This window comes from Rattus norvegicus, chromosome Y (genome assembly GCF_036323735.1).
Source record: "Rattus norvegicus strain BN/NHsdMcwi chromosome Y, GRCr8, whole genome shotgun sequence".
Classification (NCBI taxonomy): domain Eukaryota; kingdom Metazoa; phylum Chordata; class Mammalia; order Rodentia; family Muridae; genus Rattus; species Rattus norvegicus.
Window position 1 is genome coordinate 55,156,291 of NC_086040.1, and position 14,968 is coordinate 55,171,258.

General features: G+C 41.4%; 1 protein-coding gene across 2 annotated transcripts; it reads left to right on the forward strand.

The window, feature by feature from the left end:
- The first annotated feature begins 12,299 nt into the window (after positions 1-12,299).
- On the forward strand, positions 12,300-14,526 carry LOC134484495 (Y-linked testis-specific protein 1-like). Of its 2 annotated transcripts, XM_063280678.1 has the most exons (3): positions 12,300-12,469; positions 13,497-14,366; positions 14,446-14,526. In XM_063280678.1, exon 2 carries the CDS (start codon positions 13,574-13,576, stop codon positions 14,363-14,365), a length of 792 nt encoding a protein of 263 aa, XP_063136748.1. In that variant the 5' UTR covers positions 12,300-12,469; positions 13,497-13,573; the 3' UTR covers position 14,366; positions 14,446-14,526. The 2 variants fall into 2 exon arrangements, with proteins under 2 accessions (XP_063136748.1, XP_063136747.1); XM_063280677.1 differs by having other exon boundaries at positions 12,311-12,469; positions 13,497-14,526.
- The last annotated feature ends 442 nt before the right edge of the window (positions 14,527-14,968 follow it).

The following is a 14,968-nucleotide window of genomic DNA, read 5'->3' on the forward strand; positions in this document are numbered from 1 at the left end:
CCCAGTTCTCACGCCAAGACAAGGCTAGCATACCATCAACACAACAGGAAAGAAAAAAGTAATGTTTGTACTTCAAATCACTTAACATGATGATGTTAAAGGATTTTAAGAAGGACATAAATAATTCCATCAAGGAAATACAGGACAACAGATGTAAAGAGATAGAAGTCCTTATAGAGGAAACACAAAAATCCCTTAAAGAATTACAGGACACCATAAGGAGACCGTAGGCAAATGGATGAAACTAGAAAATATCATCCTGAGTGAAGTAACACAAACACAAATAAACACACATAGAATGCAATCACTTGTAAGTGGAAATTAGCCCAAGAGCTCAGAATATCCACAATAAACTAATATACACTCTGAAGATTAACAAGAATGGACAAAGAGGGACTGTTTCAATCCCAAGTAGAGGGGGGAAGAAAATTAACATGGGAGGCATAAGGAGAAAGGACCCAGGGGTAAATATGGAGCAGATGCTGTAAGAAAGGCCATCCAGAGATCTGCAGACATCAAAATGGACACTGTTGCTGATGCTGAGATGTGCTTGCAAACAGGAGTCAGGTATGGCTGTCCTCTGAGAGGCTCTGCCAGCACCTGACTGATATAGATGCAGATATTCACAGCCAACCTTTGAAATGGGCCTACAGATCCCAATGGAAGATGTAGGGGAAGAGATGATGGAGCTGAAGGAGCCTCTAATTAACAACAATATCAATTAACCAGATCCCTCAGGGCTCCCAAGGACCTAACCACCAACCATAGAATATACATGGTCTGGTACCATACATATATAGAAGAGGACTGCCTCACCTCACATCAGTTGAAGGGGAAGCACTTGGTCCTTCAGATGCTTGATGTCTCAGAGAAGAGTGATTCGAGAGGGGTGCGGAAAGAATGAATGGGGATTGCATAGTCACCCTCTTAGAGACAAAGAGGAGGAATATTTGGAGTTGGGGCTTATGGAAAGGGGGTAATATTTGAAATATAAACAAAAACAATGGTTAATAATACTACTAATAAAGGAGTGGTATTTTCCATACTTTACTTTACGGCACAGATTAGCTTGGAACATTTATTGTTGTTGCCTAGATGCATATTTCTTCGTACAGTACCTGATATATTGTTTCTCTGAGGAGTGTAGCCTTAGATCATCCTCTTCATTCAAAGAAGGAATAACACTTAACTCCTTTCTCCAAGCAAAGGTGATTGTACATATGTCTGGAAACGGCAGGAGGCATTTGTACAATCTAATTGGGGGTCACCAAAAGAATTATTTACAAGCAAAGCTTGTAATGCAAACAGTTTGTGTTCAATCAACTTACCAGTATTGAAAGCATCCCAGGACTTCTGGTCAGGCAACTGCACACATGTGTATTCATCAAGACAAGAGACAGGAGCAGGGCACAGAACTGAAAAAGAGTAATCAAAGCTTGTGAGCCCCCATGTTGTTGCCAGGGTCTGAACTCAGGTCCTCTGCAAGAGCAGTAACGGTTCTCAACTGCCAAGCCACCTGTCCAGTCATATACAATCATTGTTTATACAACCCCCCAAACACAGCACCACTTGATGTGTGTAAACACGCATACTAGACTTGCGGTGTGATTTATTTGTGTGAATGTTCAGTCAGTGTGATACAAACACTCTTGTATTCATAAATTTTGGCATAACTGTTTTCCCTAGGAGGTTCTCTTCATTCTCAGCTTTGGTGTTTACATACATCTTCAAGAGAGGAACCGCGCTGACAGCCAACACCCCCATCCCACCCATTTGCAGCTATGCCTGCCTTTCTTCACTAAGTTAAACACCACCTCAGTCTCTACTCTTTCATTTTGTTCAGTGTAGTAGACTCTCCAAAACCATAAAATGGAATCCCAGATGCAGAGGGAAGAAGTTTTGCTGTTTGTTACTTTGTTTGCTTTTAGTTGCTTTTTCTCACTTCCACTGGTTTGATCTTCTGTCCCATTCAGTGGCAGGTACTTAATTCAGCCAGCATTTTGAGAAGGGCTGTGGGTGGAGTGTGATAAAAGGAAAATTACTGGAGAGAACTCACTGGTATTTTGACGATAAAGACAAAGTGTTTATTGACTTGATTGTTCAGTTACACAGAACCCTGGACAGAACTGACTCGAACTAAAACTTCATATCTGACAATTTGCTCAAAGGAATAAAAAAGCCTTAAAGACAAGATTGATCCAACAAAATAAGCCCTAAGTTGTAATGATTGACCCTCTAAAAGAGAAACATTATTTTTTTTAAAAAAAAACGATTTTGATTTTTTTCATTAACAATTTCATAAACATATATAATGAGTTTTAGTCATTTCCTTCCTGTGTTTCCCTTCCCAATTCCCCTCCCTCATTCCCCTCCCACATTCTCCCATCCCCTTTTCAGTTCTCCCTTGCTTGCTTCCTCATCCTCCTCCGTCATCCCCTTGGTCAACCCTTTCTCTCACGCCATTCCCTCTCCAATTGACACTGATATTCTGAGTAAGTCCTCCCTCCTATTTCAAGTCTACTTTCTGCGTGTAATCCCTAAGTTTAATTAATTACATGAGTACAGCGGAATTCAACAGAACAACTTATCTATAGGTACAGGAATGAAGAAGGGAGTGAAGCAGAAATTTCTGGTTTCTTTGGAGACTCAACTGTGTCATGGATATTGTTCTGTAAACTGTCTTAGGAGAGGATGTTTTGCTGAGAAAAAACACATGGTGTTTCTGATAGCTGCCTGGGAAAAGGGCATGTGATGTTTAGAAAGGGTACGATTATAACCCTGGACAGCAGTGGGCAACACCATGGCATTGGCTTGCCTTGCCACTCTTCGCTGATGCTCAATGGACTTTGATGACACTGGTCTTATTGACCATGCTGTGGCATTGGTTCACCTTTCCTTCTTCACTGACCATTGTTTGTCATGATTTTGTAGGGTGAAAAGCACCAGAGAACTTCTTGTGGTGACATTGAGGTGGCTTCTTGCTGCCTCCTCTGACCGAGGCCATTTGAAAAGCTCAGCAATTTCTTCTGGGTTGAAATGTCCTTGGTGATTCGTGAATGGTGTTTGCAAGTAGATCGACCTACCTCTGCTGATTCATGTAAACTGAACTGATATCCTGATCATGAAGATTGAAGTCGCCACAAAGAACTATTTCTAAGCAGGTCCACATCGTTCTTTGTTTGTCCTATTGTCCTTTCCTTTCCACTACCTCTGGTACGTGGTGGGCTAGAGGAAGGTTAAAGAGTTTAAGAACTCTTACAAAAGGAGGTCTTGAAAAATCTAAGCTTGCAGGATAGAATCCCTCCTCCAATAAATGTTGATTGCCAAGGGAGGGAAGGGTCTTTATACCATCTCCCATCTATAATGTGTTGTTGAGGGGGCCAGTATTGTCCCATGACCATAGCCGCCATCAGTTTAAGAGTTCAATGACTAGGTCCAATCTAAAAGATATCCTTTTGCTGTCCACTACCCCATCTTCTGGTTCTTATATTCCTTCTACCCACTTTTTCATGATGTTCTCTCACCTTGGAGGAGAAGACTTAGCTGTCCTATTTCTATCTGAACAGTTCAACACCACTGATTCCCAGCACTTTGTCCAGCTGTACGTCTCTGCCCATGGTAGTCAGAGGCTTCTTCTCTTATGAGAGCTGAATGCAACCATGATCTATAGATACAAATATGGATGTTTGGAAGGAAGTTTGACAATGTATTTACCATTAGGTTCTTTCATAGGGCCTACATCACCCTAACCATAGGTCCTTGACCAGTTTACAGAACCTGGTATGTATTCCCTTGTGTGGAATATGCCTTGCATATGATTGGAAAGCCACTGGTTACTCCCCTGACTCTGATGCCACTAACACATTAGGGCCACATCTTGGCAGACATTTTAGCTTGAATTGTTCACCCCCGAGTAAGGTTGTCGATGATTTTCTCCCCTGGAAGCCTACTTAGCACTTTCTTGAACCATGAAGGCTAGCCATTATAGAGGATGCTTCCACCTCAACTTCACATTGACACTTCTGTGACCTGTGACCAAAAGGATTCAGTGTCCTCAGCAAAAGGGTCTTACCATCAAGTTCTAGAGGGCTAAGAAGAACAATGGCAACAACCTGTAAAGTTATGAGGGCTTTCCTTATCTCGCTGGTCAGCAACTTTCAGAAACACATCCCACATCTGGCACTGTGATTTTTGCTTAATTTTGGTTTTCTGTTGCTCTGATAAATACACTCACCAAAGCCAGCTTGGGAAGGGAAATCTTTATTTCGTCTTATCTGTTCCAGACCATCATCAAGGAAAACCAAGACAGGATTGTGAAACAGAAACTACAGACTGCTCACTGGCCTGCTTCTAAGCTCACATTCAACTACCTTTATAGATCCCAGACCCACCTTTATAGGACGGTGCTGCCCACAGTAGACCAGGCCCTCCAATATCAGTTAACAGTCAAGGAAATGCCACCTAGACATAGTCAAGGCCAATCTGATGAAGGAAGCTCCTCAACCAAGGTTCTTTCTTCCAATACTAGCCATCGAAACAAATTTATGAAAATCAAAAAAAAAATAAAATAAAATAAAAGGAATCAATAGCTTCAGAGGGAGCATCACTTATCCATGGAGGGTGCCTCCATTTGAACTCAACAGTTGATCTTGTAGATATAGTCTGTACAACAACGTTTTATAATCCCTCTCTCCAAACCCTGTTCTAACCTAATCACCTAAGGGGAGATGGAGTGGAAAGTAAGTTTTAAAAAAATAATTGGTGAAGAAAGAAATGCTTCTTGGAAACAAAGCAAAAAAGGAAGCATTTCTGCATCCTAGATGCTTTCCTCAACATCATCTGTGCAAAGATAATGAAAACCATTACGTTCCAGGTACAATACTTTCCAATGTTACAAATCATATATAATACTGCTTATCATTCATAAAACACATTGGCACTAATCGTTTTGACATGTTTTCTAACTCACTCCTAATGTAGAACTGATGAACTGGAATTGTTCGCCTGCTCATTTATACATGAGGGACATAAGGGTTAAACGTTGAGCCAATTTCCCAATACTCTAAGCTAATAAATGGCAGAGTAAGACAGCCGCAATTTCTCTGGCTTCATGGCATAGCCTCTTGAGAAATCCAAGTCAGCTTACCTTTGCAGGGAAGTCCAAGAATCAGTACATGGCAGCTGAAAGTTTTCTTGGATCCAAGACTGGGAGTAAGGCTCAAGTCAGCCAAGTCCCAGCTCAGGATTCCTGAAACAGAACACCAGAATATGTTAGAGAGTGGGGAGACTAAACTAAACAACTGGGAGTCCTCAGCAGATTGTACAGATACAAAGCTGAGGGTTCATAAGTATGTTGGTCTTTGTGGGGGTGAAAAGGAACGCTTATTTAGTTCCCCATCTCCTACTATGTACTATTACAGTGGAGGAAATGACTTAAGTCCAAGGTTTTTTGTTTTGTTCCTGTGTGTGTGTGTGTGTGGGTGTGGGTTTGTGTGTGTGTATACATACTTGTACATGCAGTGTATAATGTAGGGACTAAACTATTTTCTCTTCTACTTTATTCATTGAAGCAGCATTTCTCAGTCAAACCCAGAGTTCACCAATATGACTAGTCTTGACAGCTATCTTGCACTGGGGTTCTGCCCAATCTCTACCTCCCTTGACTGGGATTCTGTGTGGGCCACAAGGTCTACCCATCATTTACCTGAGACCCGTGAGCCATCTCCTCAACTGCTAAGGTTCAAGTCCCGGTGTTTGACCCATCTCCTTTACTTTTCTTTTCTTATTCTTTTTTTTTTTTTCGTCTTGGTATTAATATCAGAACCAGGTAAAGGTATGACTGGCTCACTCAAACAATCACTCAAATCCCTCCACAGAAATGTGTTCTAATAAGGAGGAGGACCCTGTTGACTCTCTGTTCTGTAAAGTTTTACCTTAACAAATTAGTTAAAGGATGGGATTATCCTAGTAGGTGATTGTGGATGCTGTTGTTGATGTTGAGGGAGGCTGGCAAATGAGGGGCCACAGCTGAGTCACTTATAATAACAGATACAAAGCTGAGTGTGGTAGTGCATACCTATATTCTCAATACGCGTGAAGATCACAAGATAAAATATAGCCCACGCTACATAGTAAGTCCAAAGACAGCCTGGGCTACATCCTATATCCAAGGCCATCCTTTGCTACAGAGTAAGTACATGGCAAGCCTGGGTTAAATAGTAAGTCCAAGGCGAAGCTAGGCTTCAAAGAAAGTCCAATGTCAACTTGGCCTAGTGACATGACTCTTCTCCAAACAACAACAGTTTTTTTTTTCCTTTTTGGTTTATGTCTCTCCTATTTCCTCTACACTGATACCAGTGCTGTAGTTTGGAAGTGTGGGAGATAACTTTCGTCATGTCTGATGATCCAGGATCTCCCAAGCAGCACGGCAAACCAAACAGTGCAGTAAACAAGTCTGTTTTGATTTTTGCAGAAAAATATGACACAGCTGAAGTGCTGTCTGAAGAAATGGCTCTAAGATGCGACAATGCCTCGAGAAACTGGGCTTGGATCTTGTGTTAGTTTCCTTGTAATAAAAACATTGATGTTCTCAACCAGAGTCTGTGTTGAGAATAGAATGTTATGCTTCCATTTCAACACTGCATAATCTCTATATGGCAACCCTGGAAATCTTGTCTGATATTAAACAGATTATAGGTGAGACAAGTTGAGTATAAACACTGTCATTAAGAAGGGTTTAAACGATGAATATTTTTTTTTAATTTTTGTCTGAGGTACCAGGTTCAGTGTTCAGTGTTCAGCATAAACTCTAAAACACAGCAATTTCTTTTTTTCTTTTTTTTTCATCGCCAAACAGAATGGACCTTATATTTTTCTATCTAGGTCTAATCGAGACGACAAAATATCATTCTTTGCTTAAAAAAAAAAACTAATTGTGTTTCATTGGCTTTTTTTGTTAATTTCTTATTTTTAGTGATTTGGGGTTCATTTTTACAATTATTTTTTCATTGAATTAATTATTTTCTTATTTTCTAGTGTAGGTAAAAATTTAGGTTGCTGGTCTTTGTTTCTACTCTAAGAATTAGTGTTGTAAATAAAGTTTCCTATTAGCACCTTCATAGTTATGTCTCACACATTTTGATAGTATGTTTCCTATATTCTTCTTTTTTTTCTTACTGTTACATAGGTTCATTATTTGTTGACATATGTATTACTTGTGAATGTGTAATTTAATGTTTGTGGACTGGGAGACTCCTGTTGTCTCTAATTGAAGACTTCTATTTTAGCTTTGTTGTATTACCAGAACACATCCCGAGGGGCTGGAGATGCAGCTCTGTGGACAGAGTGCTCACTTGGTTCTCACACAGCTCTGGGCTCCACTTATGGTACCTCATAAGCCTGGTGTGGTGGTACATGCCCATAGTCCCATGACCAGGAGAAGAACCAGGAGTTCAAAATCATCCTTGGGTGCATAGTGTGTTTGAGGCCAGCCTCAGCTACATGAAGCCTGTATAAACAAATATGTCCCACAAGACATCTTTTCTTAGGCATTTGCCACACTTAATTCTGTGGTTTCTGAGTGTCTGAAAAGTCCAGTGTACTTGAAGGAAAAGAACATCCTGGTGCTACTAGGGACTGTCAGTCAGAGACATTGGCTGGCGAAGCCATCTCATCCAAGCTGGTTTTCTGCCTGCTTCTGTTGCTGATGGGCTGATGCGTGTCCACAGCTTTATTCATAATCACCCTGCTTCCTTTTAGCTGTACCCATTCTTGCTTCAGGCTGAGGCTGTGATGGAGTAGTGACACAAAGAATTGGGGTCTCCTTCCAGCCCACTGATTCTTTCAACAGTAAGTTCTTTCTCTGTAGTAATAGTTTCTCTGTTGCCTACATTATCAGAAATAAATATAACACACTGTTCTGTTTTATTTTGACACTGGGTTTCACTATGTATTTAGGGGTGGCCTGAAACTCACTGTATAAACCAGGTAGGCATTGAACTCATAGAGATCAGCATGCTTCTTAGTGCTGGGACTAAAGGGGCATACCTGACTCCTTCTTTTTTTAATTTTTTTTAATTTTGTCTCTATGGAGTGTGTGTGTGTGTGTGTGTGTGTATGTGTGTGTGTGTGTGTGTGTGTGTGTGTGTGTTTTGAACAGAGTTTATCAGATCCTCTGAACCCTGGTCGTCTGCAAGAGCAAGCAGTGTTTCTAAGCAGCGAGCCATCTCCACAGCCCCTTCTGCCTGCTCTAAACTCCACTTCATTGTTCATCTTGCCAGGCATGTCTTCAATTCCTACTCTTAGACTTTGTTTTAATTCAGTGAGTTCCTATTTGATTTTCGCTTATTTCTTCTATTACCTCACCAAGATTATGGGAATACTTTTGTTTTGGAAGTTTCTCATTGACGACACTTGAATTGTTGCTTTAAAATCCTTGCTGACAATTCTGACAATGGTTTTCTCTCAGTGCCACCACCACGGAACTGGTTTTTCTCCTCTGCTTTTCATTTAGGGGCAAGGTCATGGTGTTACATGATTTCCATTTTGACATCATTTGTGTAACATGTCAGCAGTCCTGACACTGTGGGTACAGTGGCCTTTTATCCTTCATAACCTTTTGAAGGTGTTTTGGTTTTTCTGGATTTGCCTGATTGATTAAAAGGGATTAAACCTCCAGTCTATACCAACAGGCATATTTTAGAGGGGTCAGGAAGAGTGGTTCTCAACCTCCCTAACGTAACCTTTTAATAAATCTCTACCAACTGTAAAATTATTTTATTGCTACTTCATAACTATAATTTTGCTATAGTTATGAATTGTAATGTAAATGTCTGATATACAGGATATATGATATGTGACCCTTTGCATGGGCAATTTGATCTCCCAAAAGGGTCTCAATCCAAGGGTTAAGAACCACTGATCTGGACTTAGTGGGATGCCCTTACCGACTTAGATAGGTTGCCCAGTGATGCCAGGGAGAAGTCTCCATATCTTGAAGGTAAAGGATCTTCCAATATCAGGCTTTTTCCTGGGCCCTCTGTAATAGTGGACACACTCTTGATGGTTACTTATGTATCAACTGACTCCAGGCAGTTTTCTTTTACATCCTCGAAGATAAGGATTCTAAAATGGGTTCTGCTAGCCAAAAGCAGTGGCTGAAGCTATCCCTAGCTATCTTTCCCCTTACCTAATGGCTCCTTGTCCCCACAAAGCCAATAGTAGAAGTCTTATTGCCGCCCAAGCTGCATCTTTACAATCTACACTCTTCCTCTGTGCTGTTTCTTTCATGAAGAGCACATGCGCTAACCCTGAACCCATCTTGTCTTCAGTCAGCACTAACAACCTAGTCCTCTCTGCAAGCTTCGATTTCCCATATGACCCAGCTGCTCACAATTCTGAGGCATGTTCATGCTTGTATGGTCAAACAGAATGGCACCAATTGGCTAGTCTATAATGACGCAAATTCTGTATTATTTTGATTCAGAAGCCTATAAATCCAAAATGAAGAGACCATCGGAACAGGAAGGAGTTCTTGTGGGATGTTGTCACCACAGAAGGGATCCAATGGGTAGGAAGACAAGAGAGGGAGCCAAACTCCCTTTCATAATTTAACCTTTTTCCCCAATAGCATCATTAATGGATCTTTATTTGTTGGTCGCATCCCTCTTGACCTAATCAATTCTTCACAACTACATTCCCACTGGGGATTAATCTTCAGAAAATTTCTTTTGGGCGAACACATTCAAACCAGAGATGAGAGTGAATATTTGGATATCTATAGTGGGTGTGGGCACTATTCTTCCCACGTCGTGTACCCTTAAGATCTCTAACTATCTCCTTCCCCACGGTAGCCTCACTGAATTACCTGAATTCCGGGTGATTAATGAGGTACAGACACCAAAGCTCATTGGCATATCCTGTCACCAGTATCAAGCTCGAAAAAGAAAGAGCCACCTGTGGGAAGGAAAATATGAATAAAATTTATGGTATCTCTAAGCTATAAACCCCCAATTTATTCAAAACATTGTTTTACACTCAGTTCTCATATAGCTGTGTGCTTTAAATGAACAAGTCAGTGGGCTTACTTGTGACTCCTTGTACCAGTTTATACTGTATATTAGCTAACTTCATCCTCACCACTCACCTCCATTTACACCTGCACACACACACACACACACACACACACACACACACACACACCCTGCTGTTCCCCTTTCTATACTTAAATGCCCCCTTTCACTTAATATCCCTTATTAAAATATAAATTTCACAACCGTCTGTTTGACTCTGGCTTCGTTCACACAACATATTGTATTTTACAGTTCAATCCATTTTTCTGAGAACAAAACCCTTTCCTGTTACACATAGATGAAAATCACATCAATGTATGTCACATTTTTTAAGCCATTCATCCAGTGATCAACAGCTAAGGTTATTCGAATGGCTTGTTTATTTCACACAGTGTGGCAATCAAAATGGATATGCATTGGTCCTGGTTAGTTTTTATTGTCAGTTTGACTCAACCTGGGAAGAAGGAGCCTCAGCTGAAGAATTGCCTCCATCAGATTTGCCTTTGGCCACATCAGTAAGGATTTTTTTTTTTTATGTTTGATGTGGAAGGGTCTAGCCCACTATGGGTACTGTCATCCCCCATGAAGGTGGCCCTGGGTAGTATGAGAAGGAGAGAAAGCTGAGTAGGTCATGGATACCAATCCAGTACTCAGCATTTCTAAGTTGTCTCTGCTTCCTTTCCTGCCTCTAGAGTCCTGCATGAGTTCCTGCCCCAACTTCGCTCAGTAACAGACAGGTACCTAGAAGCCTTGAGTGAGACAAACTCTTTCCTCCTCAAGTTGATGGCTATGATGAGATTATTCTTCTTGTTGCCTACTTGTTCTTCACTTTTTTGAAAGTTGGCTCTGTTTATTGTTCTTAGAAAGATGATATTACATGTTTTCTCATGGGCACTCTGTCTCTCTCTGTAACTATCTCTGTTTCTGTCTCTCTCTCTCTGTATTTGAATGTTTGAGTGTGTATATGTGTATGTTTGTGTGTGTGTGTGTGTTTGTGTGTGCATGTATGTGTGTTTGTGTGTGTATGTATGTGTGTGTTTGTGTGCTTTCCAGGCTTAAAAAAATCCCGAAGGCTATAAATATCAGCAGGTGCCTAGAGAAGTAAGATGAAGGGGAGAAATTGGGGAAAATCATGCCATTTGAATTAACCCCACAATGACGTCAGCCACATAGTGGACCAACAGTCATAAAATAGCAGAGGAGTCATAAGAGCAGAGAGAGAGAGTAAAACACAAAATGTGAAGGAAAATGTGCTTAAAATTAAGATAGAAGAGATAAAAAGAAGACGGTGAACTTAGAAAAGTAGACAGATTTTAAAAAGCTGCCATAAGTTAAGCTCTAAGTACATTTAAAAAATTATAATGTTAAAGTGGAAGGGAATTATTGGGAAGAGGGAAGGGATGGTCAGAGTGTAGTGGGGACAGGGCAGGGTTCTGAAAAGAATCCTTTTGAAGATCTGAAGAACTATGTGACACAAACAATTAAAGTGCCCTTTAATTTACAGGTAAATTCCATACTTACCTGCTTCCACTATTCTGTCTACCCATATTTCAAAAACAAAATTACCTCATCTATTTCATCCTGTTTTACTGCATTTGATCTAATAAATTCCTTGTAACCAGATGTGCAGGTAAACTTTAAAGACATTTAAAATATGACTGGTCGATATCGGGTTTGTCTTCAGTTTATCCCAGCTTTGGAAGCAGGTCCAGGAGCTAATTTTTCCTCCCTCTTTTCAAAGAATTCATAATTAATGATTGCCATTGACTTCAATACAAGGTATTTAATCCTGTAAAAATTCCAGCTTTGTTTGAATAAAAATGGCCCTCCTCTAAATGTGGGTTTTGATAAAGCTAATTTTGGTGTGCTATCCAGTGGGCTGCCTCGGAGAAAGAGAGGCTAGCAATACGTCTGATACGGAGAATGGCTTAAAGATAACCAAAGAAAAGATAGGAGCTGGGAAAATAACCACCAAGAATGTTGGTGACTCAGAAACCAAAGACTTCTTCAGAAAAAAAAAATGCATGAAAAGATCTACTTGGGTAGATTCTGTCTCGAGTCATCAGAATATTTGGGTGGGGACTTTATTTTGGTCTCCAGGAGTCTACATGAGATGCTAAAACCTAGATACTGGAAGTTTCTAAGCGTAACTAGGGAACGAACTGGCCTGAGTGGGCTTCTATGACATAAGCAGAGCCTGGATTATGTCACAGACACTGGGCGGAGGTTGCACATCTCTTCCACTAGGGGGCGCTTGACACCTTGAAGGTGGGTTCACTATCTTCCCAGCGGTGTGTGAAAGCCAGTTCAGCTCCTGAACCCCACAATTGTTCAACAGGCTTTTGGTGCCTGACCGATTTCAGAAGACAGAATCTGGACGACTAGGACATTTTCTTTCGGTAAATACGTTTATGAAGATAACTGGGACCCTTGTAGGCCAGAAAGCTAATAGTTTTCCCTCGTACAGCGAGTAACCGTATGTTCTAATGTCTTCCATGTTTGAGAGCTAGGCGGAATGTCTAGGCTAGTCAGTCTAAGAGTTTATTATCCTTTGCTAACAATATCTAATTCATAATTCTACTAAAATGCCAAAGCTCCTCTCTGTGAATGTACATTTTAGGAGATAATATTTCTTTTTTGATGTTTTTTTTTTTTCGTAGCTGAGGACCGAACCCAGGGCCTTGTGCTTGCTAGGCAAGTACTCTTCCACTGAGCTAAATCCCAACCGCAGGAGACTTTATTTCTAAATGGCTGTTGTTGCCTAGACAAAAGAATCTTGTTGTGGTCGAAGATGCAACAGCTTCGCGGAATAAACCTGGGGCTGGGTCTGGATGCACAGTACAGAAAGCCAGTGGACTGGTGTGCTGTGTCTCTGGACAGATAGTTGTGGATGTTGCCACACAGCTCACAGAGCGTATAAGAGGGGTGTGGCCACCCTTCTCCGTCCTTTGTTATCCTTTTTCTGTTCTGCTTGTTTAAAGTGAGGGACAGGGATACTTAATCCCACACTGACCTAGCCATTCAAGGAGAGGTTCCGCAGCAGAGGCAAAGTGCCATGGGCCCAAGAAATGTGACTGAATATGTTATTCTGAGCTGTAGAAAACCATTTGTTCATTTCCCTTTGAACTTTAGATTTTGATTTTTGAGACAGGGTTTTTCTGTGGGTAGGTTTGGCTATCCTGGAACTAACTCTGTAGACCAGGCTGGCCTTGATCTCACAGAGGTCTTCCTCCCTCTGCCTCTTGAGTGCTGGAATTAAAGTTGTGCTCCACCATTGCCCAGCCCTACTATGAGCTTCTGATTATGACAGAATTAGATTCAGATGCTAAAACCTGTTTACCATCACCTTCCTCACCCCCTCCAAAGTTCTGTTAGACAAGAGCCTTGGTCCAGTGCTCCCTCACCCCAACCAAATTGTTCTTGCAGGCACTCATATGACAGAGGCAACAGCATTGTGTATGGTTTAAGCAGGCAAGCTCTTCAAACCCTGGCCAAGGGCAAGTATGAATCCTGAACACAGAACGATAGCCACAAGAGAGTGGACCAGGAGTGCCGTGGCCTACCACACTAGGTCTACAGCCATGAAGAAGAGGATGTCTCTGAAGAGGATGAGCACACCATCCTTCCAGAAGCGGAGGAGAAGGCCTTCTCGCCAGGCCCTGGGGAACATTGTGGGCTGCAGAATTTCTCATGGATGGAAGGAAGGTGATGAGCCCGTCACACAATGGAAGGCCATCGTTCTAGATCAACTGCCAACAAATCCCTCTCTCTATCTGGTCAAGTATGACGGGATTGACTGTGTTTATGCACTTGAACTTTACAGCGATGAGAGGATTTTAAAGCTTAAGGTCTTGCCTCACAAAGTAGTGTTTCCTCAAGTGAAAGATGCCCATCTCGCAAGTGCCATGGTTGGCCGAGCTGTGGAGCATAAATTTGAGAACAAACATGGCTCTAAGGACAACTGGAGGGGGGTGGTCCTAGCCCAGGTGCCAATCATGAAGGACTGGTTTTATATCACCTACGAGAAAGATCCAGTTCTATACATCTACCAACTCCTGGAGGATTACGCAGAAGGTAACCTCCGTATCATTCCAGAGACTCCTCCAGCAGAGGTGAAGTCAGACGCTGACAGCGACATCTTAACAGGTCAATGTGTGCATTACACCAGAAGCGACGGGTCCAAAAAGATAGGCAAAGTCATTTACCAAGTTCTAGCCAAGCCTTCTGTGTTCTTCATCAAGTTTGATGGCGACGTCCACATCTACATCTATAATCTGGTGGAAAAGATCAGTTAAGGTGAAATTCACAAAGTGTGGGGGACATAGATGGGTAATTTATTGGATTGGGGGAAAATGTTTGTTTTTCTTTGTTTCAGATACCCAAGGGCCTTTGACAACTCCAGTATCTTTTCCAGTGGAATTTGTTTTTGCTCTAAAAATTAAAATGTGTGATGTGACATGTTGTGTCTGACCACTTTGGTGGAGGAGACAGGCTTTGGTGGATGGAATATCTAGAGGAAGCCAGAAAAGTCAACGCTGTGAACAGTAAGTCTAATGTCACAAGGCTAAAACTAACAGGACTGAGCTGTTCTGGTTTTTAGAGAGAGAAAAAAAGTGGAGATGAGGCTTAGAGGAGCAGGGATGGCATGGGAAAAAAAAGATGGATGTTTAGGAAGCAGTGGAGAGGGGCCAAAAATAGATAGACTCTCTGAGGTGAAGTTTGAGGGAAAAACAGACTGTTGGGGAAAGAGAGGCAGGTAACAGGGAGTTGGTCTTGGAACTCACAGGGAAACCCAATAAACTGATCCAAGCAGAATCAGAATCAGAGAAGAGCAGGTTTAGTTTGACTAACAAAACCTAATGAATCCTGTTTCTCAACTGTAGATGTATTATTTTTAA